General features: G+C 42.5%; 1 protein-coding gene across 3 annotated transcripts in view; it reads left to right on the forward strand.

The window, feature by feature from the left end:
• Window positions 1-13231, forward strand: part of wwp2 (WW domain containing E3 ubiquitin protein ligase 2) — a 54861-nt gene extending 41630 nt beyond the window's left edge. For 2 of the 3 annotated variants that reach the window (XM_015965335.3, XM_015965337.3), the window contains 12 exons: window positions 825-953; window positions 1955-2033; window positions 3474-3545; window positions 3740-3828; window positions 6448-6607; window positions 8830-8963; window positions 9105-9245; window positions 10097-10217; window positions 10349-10453; window positions 10711-10807; window positions 11074-11146; window positions 12619-13231. In XM_015965335.3, the coding sequence (XP_015820821.3) occupies window positions 825-953; window positions 1955-2033; window positions 3474-3545; window positions 3740-3828; window positions 6448-6607; window positions 8830-8963; window positions 9105-9245; window positions 10097-10217; window positions 10349-10453; window positions 10711-10807; window positions 11074-11146; window positions 12619-12718 (1300 nt within the window). In that variant the 3' untranslated portion in view covers window positions 12719-13231. The remainder of the gene's footprint in view (window positions 1-824; window positions 954-1954; window positions 2034-3473; window positions 3546-3739; window positions 3829-6447; window positions 6608-8829; window positions 8964-9104; window positions 9246-10096; window positions 10218-10348; window positions 10454-10710; window positions 10808-11073; window positions 11147-12618) is intronic. The other variant, XM_015965336.3, reaches the window with a different exon arrangement.
• Window positions 13232-14842: the final 1611 nt, after the last annotated feature.

Raw genomic sequence — 14842 nt, forward strand, 5'->3', positions numbered from 1 at the left:
TGCTTATCTGAAATATCTCATCTTCACGTGAGAGGAGCCTTAAACGTACGACTACTAGCAGCGTTTATGGAGCCCTTTAGGACCAAAATGTAATCAAATTCCAACTATTTACTCTTCATTTCGATCACCCCTTCTTTCTTTAGTGTTAAAAGACGTCCAGAAATTACATTTTTCTTTATTTTGACGTTCATCAACTAGATTTAATTCCATGCTGTCGTTCTTTTTAAAACACAGAAACAGTTTTGTTTACCTGTTTTGTCCCTACAGTTTCGCCGCCGGCGAAACGTAGCGACAAAACAGGTAAACAAAACTGTTTCTGTGTTTTAAAAAGAACGACAGCATGGAATTAGAACCAAGACACAGCAAGAACACACCTAAGATGATCAACTAGATTTCTTTGGAAATGTCATGTTTGATTTTTGATCTTCTTCCTTTTTGTGACATTTTCTTTCACCAAGACCTCTTAGAAAATTGATATTCATCTTCTTGATCTGGTTTAAGTCTAAATATTGCTGATTTAATATTCAAATGACAGAAAAAGATCATCTGAAAGTGGGGATGATGGAAAATCCTGACTCACAACCGCACACAACGCTGATTTCTAAATGACTCTAATCGAGTCCCGAGTTTATCTTTTGTGGCTAAAATTAAAATTTAACCCACAAACATGGAGCCTAAACTCCATCTTTGTGTTGTTTTGTATTTTTACTTTGAAGCATCCAGGCTTTTAGCTCCGCAGGTCAGCAGGGGAGGTGTGTTAGCTTCATCCCTGAAACGGGGCCCCCCGATCGGACCGTGCTCACTGCCCCCTCTCCCTGTTGCAGGATGATCAAGGAGCACCCCCTGCCCCCTGGCTGGGAGATGAAGTACACCGCAGAGGGAGTCCGATATTTTGTGGACCACAACTCGCGCACCACCACCTTTAATGACCCCAGACCCGGGTTTGAGTCAGGGTAACTATTCTCTCACAGACCGAGGCAAAGACTTCCATTTTAATGTGGATTCCCGATACCTGTTGCCTTTGTCTGACACGGCTAGTATCCACAGCTCCCTCGCTTGCTTAAAACTTTCAAACTTTCACAAAGTCCGTAAGAATTTCTTAACCATCCACTTTTATTTTTAATATTATTGAGTTCATGTTTTATTCATCGCCTTTTCTAGTTTTGATTTTCTCTCATCGAAGTGAATGAACTTTAGCCTCAAAGGTGTTTTATTCAGAACATATTTTATCACAGCAATGTACACACACACACACACACACACACACACACACACACACACACACAGCTTTTCCTCTCAGCCTGTGGATGCCATATCTCACTGCAGACGTCTCTGGTGTGTGTGTGTGTGTGTGTGTGTGTGTGTGTGTGGGTATTTGTGAGTTTCAGTGTTTACTTTTGGCACCAGATGTGTGTTTGCATGTGTGGTCACTCTCTGTTGTGTACTCTGTGTGTATAAATCCAGATGATGTTTGCTGGTATTTTGAGGACTGCTGAAGCGCGTCCTCGTCGTTTTAGCTCTGGAGTCCTGCAGCGGTGTGCCTCGGCACTCTGCCGCTGCGGTCTCTTATTTCCTAACCCAAACCAAAATGTGCCTGGCAGCTCAGCGAACACAAACCCAACACTTTTCTGCTCTCCTCCTCCCTTCCTACCATCATTTAGGTCTTTTTCTTCTTACTTTTTGCGTCTCAGACTTTCTTCTGTGCTGACGAAGCACAAATCTAGTGTGTGTGTGTGTGTGTGTGTGTCTGGAGCTTATACTAACACAGCTGCAGGCCTAAGCTCACCTTTGTCTGTGACAGCCAGACAAAGTCATCTAAGCATAATAGGTGGTGGGAATTTAATCATACAGTTTTAAATGTCCGGGTTCTCGTTCTTTTGTCGGTTTTTAGATTTTTCTGTAAATCTTGTAAAAAGTTCCCCATTTTTTTTGTTGTGTGTGCGTTTGTGTGCAGGTCACGGCAGGGCGGTTCCCCGGGCGCTTACGATCGCAGCTTCAGGTGGAAGTATCACCAGTTCCGTTTCCTGTGTCATGTGAGTGTTTGACTGAAGTCTACAGGAACACGAAACACACCCGTCCCACATTCACCTGCTCTAAAAGTCAGGAATGATTAAGGAATAAAAACACCTCACCCCATCGTGGAAGTTTCGTTCCAGTTAACGTTCCAGTTCTTTTATTATGTTTGTATAAAAAAAGCAGCTTTAATCCGTTTTTAGTGCTGCTCATACACCAGAACGTTTCTTTGTTCCTCATTCAGAGATGTGACTGAATCAAGTCTGCTGCTGAATTTCAGCTGGTAACGCTTTAGGGAACACAAATGAACCATTAATTAGCCGCCAATTAACATGCATATTAGTGGACCGCTAAGTCTGAACTAGTCATTATTAAGCTCTTATTAAGAACTTATTACTAATGCTGTAATTCTAACATTAACAGGCCAATAAATTAGGAGTTTTATCAAAATAAGCCATTCATAATGGTTTGTTGCTGATTAACACGCGTGGCTTTTTACAAAGTAATTCAAGGGGAACATACTCTCGCCTTTAGGTGGTTAATTAATACTAAACTAGCTGGGGCTAGCTCAACAGCTAGAGCGGGTTGTCCAGTAATCGGAAGGTTGCAGGTTCCTTCCCGGCTCCAGACAGAGAATTCTGCTGTTGTGTCCTTGGGCAAGACACTTAACCCACTTTGCCTGCTGGTGGTGGTCGGAGGGACCGGCGGCGCCTGTGCTCGGCAGCCTCGACTCTGTCAGTGCGCCCCAGGGCAGCTGTGGCTACATCGTAGCTCATCACTATCAGTGTATGAATGTGTGTGTGAATGGGTGAATGATACACTGTAGTGTAAAGCGCTCTGGAGTCCTTACTCTGAGAGGCGCTGTACAAGTGCGGCTCATTTAAACTGCTAGTAATTAGGTATGAACCAAATGGGGAACATGTTCTTGCTTACAAGCGGTTCATTGGTTGTTGTTTAGGCTCTATTCACATGTGGAGTTTGTGTTTATTTACATAATACCAGAACATAATATTTTTGGTTATTAACTGTTCCCCTTGAATGACTTCGTAAAAAGCCACTTATTGATTAGAGCTAATTAGTTTGTGTGTTAATCAGCAACAAACCATTATGAATGGCTTATTTGGATGAAATTCCTAATTTATTGGCCTGTTAATGTTAGAATTACAGCATTGGTAATAAGCACCTAATAATAGCTTAATAATGACTAATTCAGACTTGGTAGTCTACTAATATGCGTATTAATTGGCAGCTAATTAATGGTTAGTTTGTGTTCCCTAAGCTAAAGTGTTACCGTATTTTCTTACGTTGATGCAGGAACTGTTAATCCTGGTGAATCTGGTTTATTTGTCCTGCTGGAATAATCCTGAAGATTGCAGACGCCTGCAGGCTCACTTGTGCCTTTTTACCTGTTTGAACGACTAAATTCATCTCTAACCCGTTTATTTCTCGTCTTGCTGCAGTCCAACGCCTTGCCGAGCCACGTGAAGATCTCCGTGTCCAGACAGACTCTGTTTGAAGACTCGTTTCAGCAGGTCAGACAGAAACGCCCTCGAACACGCAAACACAGATCACGAACCTTCAGTCTGTTCTCTAAAACTCAAAGCTGCTTCATCGACTCCATAACAGGGTTTTAAAGATGAATCGGCTCGTGCCTCGTCAACGACACATGTAGAAAATCTAAAGAGTTTTGTGTAAAACGTTATTTCAAATGAACAATTCGTTGTAGATCATGAACGTGAAGCCGTACGACCTTCGACGTCGACTCTACATCATCATGAGAGGAGAGGAGGGGCTGGACTACGGCGGCATCGCCAGGTGAGCATCATCAACATAAACCTCTGCTTCGACTACGTCTCGCCGTCTAGAACGGCCTCCTTTCAGTTTCCTCTGAGACTTTGACATGATTTATGTTTTAGAGGACACCTGTAATGTTGGCGGCGCTACGTTCGCTCCAACTCTGATGTTTAATGTCGTAATGAGGCAGAGAGGTGTAGTTCTCGCTTTGACCTGATGGTGTCTCACTGTTACCGAACACAGGAAGACGAGTGTGTCCTCTGTGACATGATCCTGCAGCGCCCACCTGTTGGATTCAGTTTAAAAAGATATTTTAAGTTTATTTATGACTGCATCACTCAAAATGAAGATGTTGTCTAAGATGAGGAGGATAATTACTTTGGTTGTTTGATCATTTCAAAGCAAAGTCCAGGTTTGAAAGTAACTCCGTTACAGTTGATCTTCTCCTTCAGCTGCCTTCGCGCTGCAGCTGTTAACAGACGAGGTGTTTCCTAGCAGTTAAAGCCAGAAAGTTCCTGATTTTCCCGGAAGTCCTCTACCTTCAGCTGCCTCGTCGGTGTGTAGGAAGAAAGAAAAGGTGCTGGAATATTTTAAAAGCAGTAAAGCGTTTGAATTTGTTCAGAGTCAGAACCACGTAACAGCGCTCTCGGTGCTTCATCCGCCCGTCAGCTGTTTTCAGTGAAAGACCATAAAATACAGAGAAAATGATGATTTTATTTATTTATTTATTTATTTTGTTAAATATGTTCACCGAAAATGTCTGAAGCCATAAGATTTGATGCTTTGTGTGTGGTGCAGAGCTGCAGACGCATGTACTGGTTTTAGGGGAGGTGTGCTGTTAATGGTTACGTTATCTTGTTGAACACCTCCGCTTCCAGCATCTCTGTCCTCCCCCTCATCACACATACCCACCTTACCCCCCACCCCTGCGTCTCTTTGTCTTCTTCTCTGTTTCTGTTGGTATTTTTCTGTTTGATTTTGGTTCTGTTTGGTTTCCCGTTGTGTCTCAGTCTCCGGTGTCACGTCAGTGGTTTTACCCTATGGTAGGTGACATCATGCTGTTCTACCACAGGGTAGAACCACGGACGGGATGTTGGGAGGTGTCTGCGTCCGTCCGTCCGTCCCTCCATACACCCCCACCCACCCACCCGCCAACCACCTGACTTACGCTAAAGGGTGGGCGGGGCCTTGGGAGCGCTCGGTGCTGCAGCAGCTGGTGGAGGGTCTTCATTCTCGCTAACATGCATCCTTCCACGCTGTCTTTGTTTTTATAATCTACCATGTTGTATTCATCCTCAGTGTTACGTGTCCCGTCTTCATGTGTGAGTCTTATTTTCTCTAAGTTTAAGTTTAATCAGAACAACTAACTGCAAATGTCATTTTACACAGTAAATCAGGCCGAGTTCACCTCTCATTTGGATTAATGATGATCTCTAGCTTCCTGTCTCTGTCCGTCTCAGGATGCAGTTTGAAACTTTTACAGAATCTTATTTTCATGCTTTGTGTTGATTTGAGCTCCGTCACACTCCAGCCTGGACCTTACGTACCGATCCAGACTCTGGCATAGACAGAACAGGGCCCACTTTTGCCTAATCAGACCTGAAAATCATCCATTGTGGCTTTTATAGTCAAGCAGGACGTCTCAGATCAACTCCAACAATTCCTGATTTGTGTTTCATTTGGTTTTGTTTTGTCATCATCTTAGTTTGTTTTTTATTACATTTTTATTCATAATAAAACATGAAAAATGTTCTTAAAGGTGTTATAGAAATAAAACGGACTCATTACAGAACAACTGTTCTGGGAACAATAGTTTAACCCTTTGATGCATGAATAATGAAATCTTCAACCATGATTTTTTAAACAATTTTTCTGATTTTTTTTTCACACACAAAAAAAGGAAAAAATAACAATTATTTTCATTCATCTTCAGATGCGAATGAAACAAATTGCAACAAATATTTTTTGTAACATTTAATAATTTACTAATAATTTATTACATGTCCACCTGAGTGGACGGCGTCACTCTGAATATGAAATATGTTGGCTTGCCTTACTGAAGTCCAGAGGGGCACAAATGCAATCAAGTCTTCAACAGCTGTGCTTAACAGCAAAAAAATAAAAATAAATAACAATTTTGAGTACCTGTCCGCTGTAGTGGCCATTATACATCAAAGGGTTAGATTTGTTTATTTTTTAGGTTTTTATTTATTTATTTGAACGCCCAAGAGGAGCTCATGTTGTTAAAACGAGTAGAAAAAGTCCGACGTCGGTTTGTATTATTATATAAAGACGAACTAGAGACAGCGATGTGTAAAGTACTTTATTCTGAAACTGTTTTGTTGAACAATGTTTTAGTTTTTAAAGAACGCTGTATTTAGTTTTATAAATATCATGAAGTCATTGATGTGTTTGAATTGTTCATTGTGTTTTATTTATTTATTTATTTTTTACGTTCTTTGTTTGTTTCACTGATTTCTGTTCATTTGTCACCTTGTCATTGTTGCACCGTATTTTTGTTTTTCCTCCTTTGACGGTTTCTGTTCATGTTAAAGTCCTTTTTTCTAACAACAATCAGAAGAGTTTGTCTGAGTTGTCTCCTGACCCCGCAGTAATGTCCCCTGTCCTCTCGTCCTGCAGGGAGTGGTTCTTCCTGCTGTCCCACGAAGTCCTGAACCCCATGTACTGCTTGTTCGAATACGCCGGAAAGAACAACTACTGTCTTCAGATTAACCCCGCCTCCTCCATCAACCCCGACCACCTCACCTACTTCCGCTTCATCGGTCGCTTCATCGCCATGGTAGGCTTCAACGCTTTACACGCTCAGCTTTTCATGTCTGTGTTGAAGCAAAACCACATAAAATAAGCTGAAGTTCTCAATAAAGATATAAAATTATCTTATTTTATAAAACAAAGCTGCACTTTTAAGAGAGTTTTGTTTTAAATATGGATACTGCATACTGACTTTTAAATTATGGATCTGTTATCCATTGCTGGCTGATTTTAGACGTTTAATGTTGCCCTAAAATAATTAATTAAAAGTAGACTACTGCAAACATCTATAAAAACAATCATTCTTATTCTGTTGAGCTGCATTAAAATCGGCGTTTCCAGAAAGTCTCCAAATGTTCTCAAGGGTTCTCACATGATCCTCAGAACTTCTTTCTCTCGTGTAGCTGGAACGTTGAACGTGTTCGAGTCTCAGGTTTCCTCCCAAAGTCGTCAGCGAGCCTTCGCTGGCACCAGGAACCGGTCCTGGACCCGTCTCACTTGGTTCTTTATATTTGTTTTCAAAAGAGAGAAGGGGCTTTGACCGGGGTGGGATTTGTAACCACAAGGGTAAATCGAGACTGATTTAAGACACCTTTGAGACAATAACATCTGCATAAATGTCCCAGATTGTTTGATCTGGATAGAAATAAAACGTTTGCCCAAGTGTTGTCTGTTTCGTTAACTGCACAACAACCAAAACTGATCTATTCTGATTTATAAATTAGTAATCCGTAGTTTTAACTCTTTGTTTGGGCCGTGGTGGACGAATTACAGAAAACTGTTTAGGACTGTAGAAGTGAGCAAGATGAGAATAATTTTGATTCCTTTGTTGTTGTTTTTTTGTTTACTTCAGAGAGAAGTGCCGTTATAGCATTCATATTCTGCAGCATTAGCTAAACATCTTTCTCTGAGATCAGCTCCACACCCTCCTTTCATCCCTCACCCACACCATGACCTCGCTGACACTTTCCTTTTCTCCTCACTTTTTTACCCTCAGCCTAAAATCTGTCAGAAGAAGAAGAAAGTATCGTTTCTATAGCGCCTCTCAAGGTAAAAATCACGAGGCGCTTCACAAAAACAAAAAATGTAAAAATATAAAAAAGAATTTAGAAAATGGTTAAAAATATATTTAAAACTAGCAAAAAATAGATAATTGGGATTAAAAATGTAAAGAGAGAGAGAGAGAGTGAACAGGAAAGAGGGAACTCAGTGGATCCTGGGGAGAGCAGAACAAGGTTACACCAAAGCCTGAACAGGTGAGTCTTCAGCTGCTTTTTAAAGGAGACCACTGAGTCCACTGGTCTCAGGCTCAGGGGGAGAGAGGTCCAGAGTCTGGGGGCCACAGCAGCAGATGACCTGTCACCTTTGACCTTTAGCCACACCCTTCCCTGTTAGCAGGGAAGCTGAAGTGTGCTGTTGTTGTTGGCGCATTGCAGCGGTGAGACTTTTGTTGGTGTTTAATGTTAAACATCTGGCCGAGTGCGAACACGTTTGTGTCCACATCCTGACCTGTGACTCGTCAGCTTTCCTCCTGTAGAAACGTGATAAGAGTCGGCCGGATGTGAGTTTTTAAACAGCAGCAGCGGCTCTCGTGGGTCGGGTGGCAGCAGAGTGGGAATTATTGAAGAATCTCATGAATTACTCTGGAAAAGCGGCAGTGATTCCTGGAATAAGACACTTATTCGTGTTTCCTGCAGAGAAGCTGATGAAAACCTTTGTAAAACAAAAAGCATATCCCAGAATAATACAGTAAAAATATTATGTCCGTGATGTTGTTTTCTCCAACCCGATGCATCGTTGTCTTCTTAAAGAGCAAGTCACCCCTTACAAGAGTCTAACTCCACTCCCACTTCATGTTTGAAAAATGCAACAAATGCTGTTGCCTAGCAGACCGAGAGGGTGGAGCCGCTAACAAATACACACACTCACAACATTGTGACATCATAATGTACCAGTTTCCATCATAGCATACCTCTTAGCCAATAGCGATGGCAGATTTAAATTCAAATGCAGTGAAGAGTTTTTACCTGACGACGGCACAACACTGACAGTTTCAGGCAGAAAATTTAAATTTTAACTAAAGTGCAAAACTATTGACGACACGTGTCTGCAGCACGATTAGACACACATTTATATAATTTATCAGAAAAAAATAGTTGATTTGGGGGTGACTTGCTCTTTAAATTGAGCCTGAGTCTTTGTGTGTTTTTTGTTTCTCGTGCTCGCTAACCTAACCGGTTCTCTCTGCAGGCCTTGTATCACGGGAAGTTCATCGACACTGGCTTCACGCTGCCCTTCTACAAACGGATGTTGGACAAAAAACCAACTTTGAAGGACCTGGAGTCCATAGACCCAGAGTTTTATAACTCCATCATGTGGGTCAAGTAAGTAACAAACACAAAGTTTGTCTTGCTGGGTTAAACTCACAAAAAGACGTGAAACAACGACCACAGGGACAATTAAAACAACGTTGTTTGTTGCTGGACAGCACGGGTTTGTGCTCTGACCTCTGTTTCTGTGTCCAGAGAGAACAACCTGGAGGAGTGTGGAGTTGAGCTGTACTTTGCACAGGACATGGAGATCCTTGGAAAGGTTTCCACTCACCAGCTAAAGGACGACGGCGAGAACGAGCTGGTCACAGAGGAGAACAAAGAGGAGTACATCAGGTCAGCTGTTCGAACGGAGCAGACGAAAGAAGAAATGTCAAACCCTTTTTTTAAAGGGACTCTACGGAGTTTTGAATTTTTATGCTCGTGATTGCCCCCTCAGGCCAAACGCGTAACGGCAGCTTCAATAGTAGGCTCGTGCACGCGGCGCGCATGCTGTACGTGCACACTCCTTAACGAAAATAACACCTGAGACAGTCCCGTGTGTGTGTGTGTGTGGGGGGGGGGGGGGGGGGGGACAGGAGAACGCGCAGCTAATTAATTAAATAATGTGGTTCTGTACCTTTCTCTTCAGCACAGCCGACAAAGGTTTATGATGGGTCAGTCCTCCTGCATGCTCAGATCATTCCCTTCCCTTGCTTGAAAAATTTTTCCAAAATGAAAGTTGAACCCAAATCTTTTTTATCTGTGAATTCAATGCCGTTCGGCGAGTCTCAAATAAAAATTTGGGCATCTTACTGTAAAAAAAATTTACTTCTGCACGAAAGTCCAACGTCTTACCAGGTGAGCTAAAGTGCCAGTAACGTCATTCGTATCTGTAACATTTATATCCTTGATGACAGCTGAAACAACGTTCAAAGAACGGTTCGGAGTGAAAATGGCTATTTTGTTGCTAATTAGCAGGAAATATCTAGAAGAAAGTTCTACAGAAAGTAGCTAAGGGTCCTCAGAAATGTAGCTAGCTTTGTCACTAGGCGTTAGGAACAGCGACAAAGTGGCACTGCCTCTCTCTCTGCTGCTAAAGCTACGGATAGCAAATGCTACGGGCGATGCCTGAGCGTGAACGCGCGTGTTTTGGCTGTCAAACTTCCATAATGCCCCTTTAAAGGTGTGCTTGTCTCCTGCTGCAGCCTGCTGACAGACTGGAGGTTTACCCGCGGGGTGGAGGAGCAGACCAAAGCTTTCCTGGATGGATTCAACGAGGTGGTTCCTCTGGAGTGGCTTCGGTACTTTGATGAGAAGGAGCTGGAGGTGAGGAGAGGGAGAGAGGGCTGAAAGCAGGATGTGGTAAACAGTCGTGTAAATATCTGAACGTTTCCTGCAGCTGAGTGGTTTGTTCTTACATTCATTTAAAACAACACAATCTGCTTTCTTTGTTGCAGCTGATGCTTTGTGGGATGCAGGAGATCGATTTGTCCGACTGGCAGAAGAACACCATCTATAGACACTACACTAAAAACAGCAAGCAGATCCACTGGTTCTGGCAGGTACCGCCCCAGACTGTTCCCCTTCTTTATTGTGAAACGACACGAGTTTCACGCAAACACGTGAAATAAAATTAAATGCTTTCTTGTAGCATCAGCTTTGGTGTGCTGCTGAGTGAGCATCGTTGTTCGGTTTTAAGGCGCTGCACCGAAATGAAGCCTGGATTTCTCTTGCAAGACCCGGGTCTGCATCAGGGCACAGAAAATGTTGGGATATCACTTTAAAATAACGTTTTTGTGGGTTTGTTTATCTCCTGCAGGTTGTGAAAGAAATGGATAACGAGAAGAGAATCCGTCTGCTTCAGTTTGTAACGGGAACCTGTCGGCTGCCGGTCGGAGGCTTTGCTGAGCTCATAGGTAAACGGTGTTCAGTGTGTTCACACGCAACACAGTAGGAACTCTTATGGCGCGTCTGTTCGTGATAAATACAAGCGTCCGGGGTACTTTAGGAGCAGAGTACACAGTATTTGTTTTTCTTTATGTTAATTAGGTCTTTAATCTGCAGTCTCTGCATCCACATGTGGTCAGGGTTTGAGTTTGAGAGGGCAGAAAGCGGGGAAGTCGTCTAGTTTTAGTAATTTAAGATCTATATTGTCTGATTTTTGTTGTTTTTATCCTTGCAGGAAGTAACGGTCCCCAGAAGTTCTGCATAGATAAAGTGGGGAAGGAGACTTGGCTTCCAAGAAGCCACACATGGTACGACTCCATCTCATCGCTCCTGCAAACATTCACTTGTTTTAGTTCTTTTGTTAAATTAACATCAACTCATCTGAAAACAATGTAATCCCATTTCATCAAGAAGGTTACGACGGTTCAGAGCTACTTCAGCTAGGCTGATATTTTGTGTTTATGTAACTATGAGCTGAACTGCTGAACGGTGTTGGTCACCAGGAACAGACGTCATTAACACACGTGTGTTTTATTTAATGAGTGAATGTGATATTTTCATTTTGTGTCTTTTTCTTGTTTTATGTAATGCGGCGTTTTTCCACGTGGCACTTTAGCCTGAGGCAAATGACCATTTTCCTCCACTGATCCGGTCGCGGGGTCAGCAGCCTGAGCAGAGAGGCCAGACTTCCCTCCCCCAGCCACCTGGGCCAGCTCCTCCAGGGGAATCCTAAAGCCGGGCGTACACTGTGCGACTTTTTCACTTTTTTGAGCCGATTTTCCACTCGTGCAAGAATCCACGAGATCAGGGCGAGTTTTGCGCCGAGCGGTCGTGTAGTGTTCAGGGGGTTACGAGGGGCGATTAACACCACGTGACCAGCTACCGATTAGCAATCGTGAGCTCGCACGGACTTCTGGCGTGTTTGATATTTCGCTCGTCCCTCGTGAGGGTATCGCACTGTTGAAGCGGCGCTGCAAGCAGCTGCGACCCAAAAAGTATCAGAACCGCTCACGGCGCATTCCTGCATCAACGCCGCTCACCTGCTATTTCCCTAATAAAACACGCTGTTCGTTTTTGTTTCTACACGTTTTTTACTCGCAAAGATTGTCAAGGAAGCATGTTTGTCGTGTTCATGTCAAATTAAACTGATCACTAAACACAGATTTGCTTTCTTTATTTCGTTTTCCTCATCCAACCCCCATAAATCCCTGTGTGTCCTCCTGCAGCACTCCCGAAGGACAACAGGCAAAACAAAACAGTCTGACGTGTTGAGCAAAAACTGCTATTTTTAGCACATTTTTAGGGCCGACGTGTTGCTACCAGACGTACAGCGTGAGCAGTCAGGTCGCATCCGAGAACTGGGTCGTGCAGTGTGAGCGCACGACTCGTGAGATCTGCCCTGCGAGGAAGTCGTACAGTTTGAGCTGAAGCTGAGTGCTACGAGTGAAAAAGTCGCACAGTGTACGCCCGGCTTAAGGCGTTCCCTGTCCAGCTGAGAGACATAGTCCCTCCAGCGTCTTCCTTTAGGTCTCCTTCTGATTGGACATGCCTGGGAAACCTCACTTAAAAAGTTCTGCTTTGTTTCCATCTAAAATACACCTTCTTAAATCTGATTATATAAAAATATCCGTTTTCTAATTTGAGTAAAAAAACAATCCCCCCCCCCCCCCCCCCCCCCCCCAGAGAAATGCATCTAAAATGAGGATTTGTCTCTTTTCGTAATCAACTGTTCTTTCCGAATAAATAACCCGTTTTCTTCCTGTTGGTCTGATCTTCTCAGCTTCAATCGTCTGGATCTGCCCCCCTACAGAAGCCTGGAGCAGCTCAGAGAGAAACTCCTGTTTGCCATCGAGGAGACGGAGGGATTCGGACAGGAGTGACGTCCTTTCCTGCAGCAGGACTTTACTCACCGATCTTATTCTGCCTTTTGTTAATGACAGGGCTGAAACCCACCAGAAGCCCCTGACCTGCACGAGGATTGTGTTTGTGAACTGAATTATTGGAGGATGTGTGTGAAGGTGGACATGTGTGTGTATGTGCGTGTGTGTGGCTCCTCCTAATGTTTGTGTGCTTGACAGGATGGCACATGCATCCCCCCATAGCCCTCAGCTTAGACCTGCACCAAAAGACAGACGTCATTATGGCCTTAATGATGACGCACAGCCACAGCACAGCGACCCACAGATGCAGTATAACATATCTAGCAGAGAGAAACCCACTTTCTACCGTTTTCAGTAGACGGCAGCGTGTGAGAGAAGCCGGCCTGCACAGCTGTTGGGATGAACTAAGGCACCTCTGTTACAGAGGACTCATTATTTTTAATGTTTCTGTTAATTGTGAAAGTCAGCGTTTCCTCTTGTACAGATCCGAAATAAACCAGATTTCAGTCTCGATGTGTGATGATGTGTTTCTTTCAGCTGCTATGAATAGGAAAGGAGTTTTTCCTGAAACTGTCGGAACAAACAGACGTAAAAAACAGTTTATTATATCGGTGTATTTAATATAAAAACTACTCTGTGCTTTCATTTGTTGTGTTTCATAAATCACTTCGTTGTGCTTGTTGGTTTCATTTCGTCAGTCGTGTCAGCCTTTTGTGTTTGATTAATATGAACACGATGTACCTTTGATGTCTAGAAGTCTAGAGACTTCAAACTTTTAACATTATTTACAAGTAAGTCAAACCTTCACATGAAGGGTCACGGTCGTCTGTAAAGCAGATGTGTTCAAAGGTCATTTGTGGCCCTAAAATGGGAATTTGTGTGGCCTCCAGAAGGGTGGAGTTTTATTTTCAGCAGACTTTTGATGACTTTTTGCTTTTTAACATTAAATGTTCAGTTTTATTAACGTGAGGCATATTTTAAGCAGTAAAAATAAAAAGATATATTTCACCGTAAGAGTTTTGAGGAAAACCACATTTATGTGGCCCACAAGGACCGTTAACTCAACGACTTTAGTCCTCAGCTTAAAAGTTTATTGTAGTGAATCAATTAACAAGTTTTAGTCTGGATAAAATTTGACATAAATCAAAAATATTAAACTTTTATCCCCATAAATAAAATTTTTATACTCATCCACTAATCTGAAACCTGGGTTACTGTCTGGTAGAGTTGCAGAAACTCCCTGACTTTGTACTTGTTTATTTCAGTCACCAAAGATAACTTGAGTACTGTTGACGAAATGAAATCCAGCCTCTGAATCTCAAACCAAAAGTCTAACGGGAGCGATTGTTCACATTGATATAGTTCCACCAGAGCCGGCAGCATTTTCCACTCATCAGCTTGTGGTTTGGCCAGCAGGCTTGCAGTAATTGGAAATACATGCTTGAATATAACTGTACAAACAGACTTTTGTCATGTCATACCACTGTCAGTGTCCCATTGGCTGTTCAGAACGTGTCCTCAGGCCAGTCATGATTACACTCTGAAAATGGATCTTTTAGCAGCTGTAGGAAATTCTGCAGCGGAAATGTGCAACGCAGCGTAGGACAATCACTGAATCAACTTACTGAAGACTAACACAAAGAAGGACCCATGAGTTTGGGATGCCTCTAGGAGCTCCTAATGTTACCATATGTCCTGAAAGAGATGCAGAACAAATAACCATTATACTAGTGAAATGCTTTTTCATAACTATAACATAATTGTGTCATATAACAAACATATATATATATATATATATATATATATATATATATATATATATATATATATATAACTCTGAAATAGGTTCTTTACTGAATTATTTGACTTTAAGAGCATTTTATGTGTCCAGGTGATCCATAAACTAAAAACGTGTAGGGAAGGTCTAAAAATGGGTGAAGCATATGATGACTATTCCCCAGGAAGATATTTTTTTATTATCTGGTGGACTGTAGGCAAAGTGAACAGAATTGTGGGATGCTTGAAGCATTAGCTGTGAATGAAAGCAAACGAGTTTCAATAAAATGTACATCTCCATTTTGAGACTTTTATTATGAAAGTTACTCACTTCCTGTTAGAGGCCGG

Source organism: Nothobranchius furzeri, chromosome 4 (genome assembly GCF_043380555.1).
Source record: "Nothobranchius furzeri strain GRZ-AD chromosome 4, NfurGRZ-RIMD1, whole genome shotgun sequence".
NCBI lineage: Eukaryota > Metazoa > Chordata > Actinopteri > Cyprinodontiformes > Nothobranchiidae > Nothobranchius > Nothobranchius furzeri.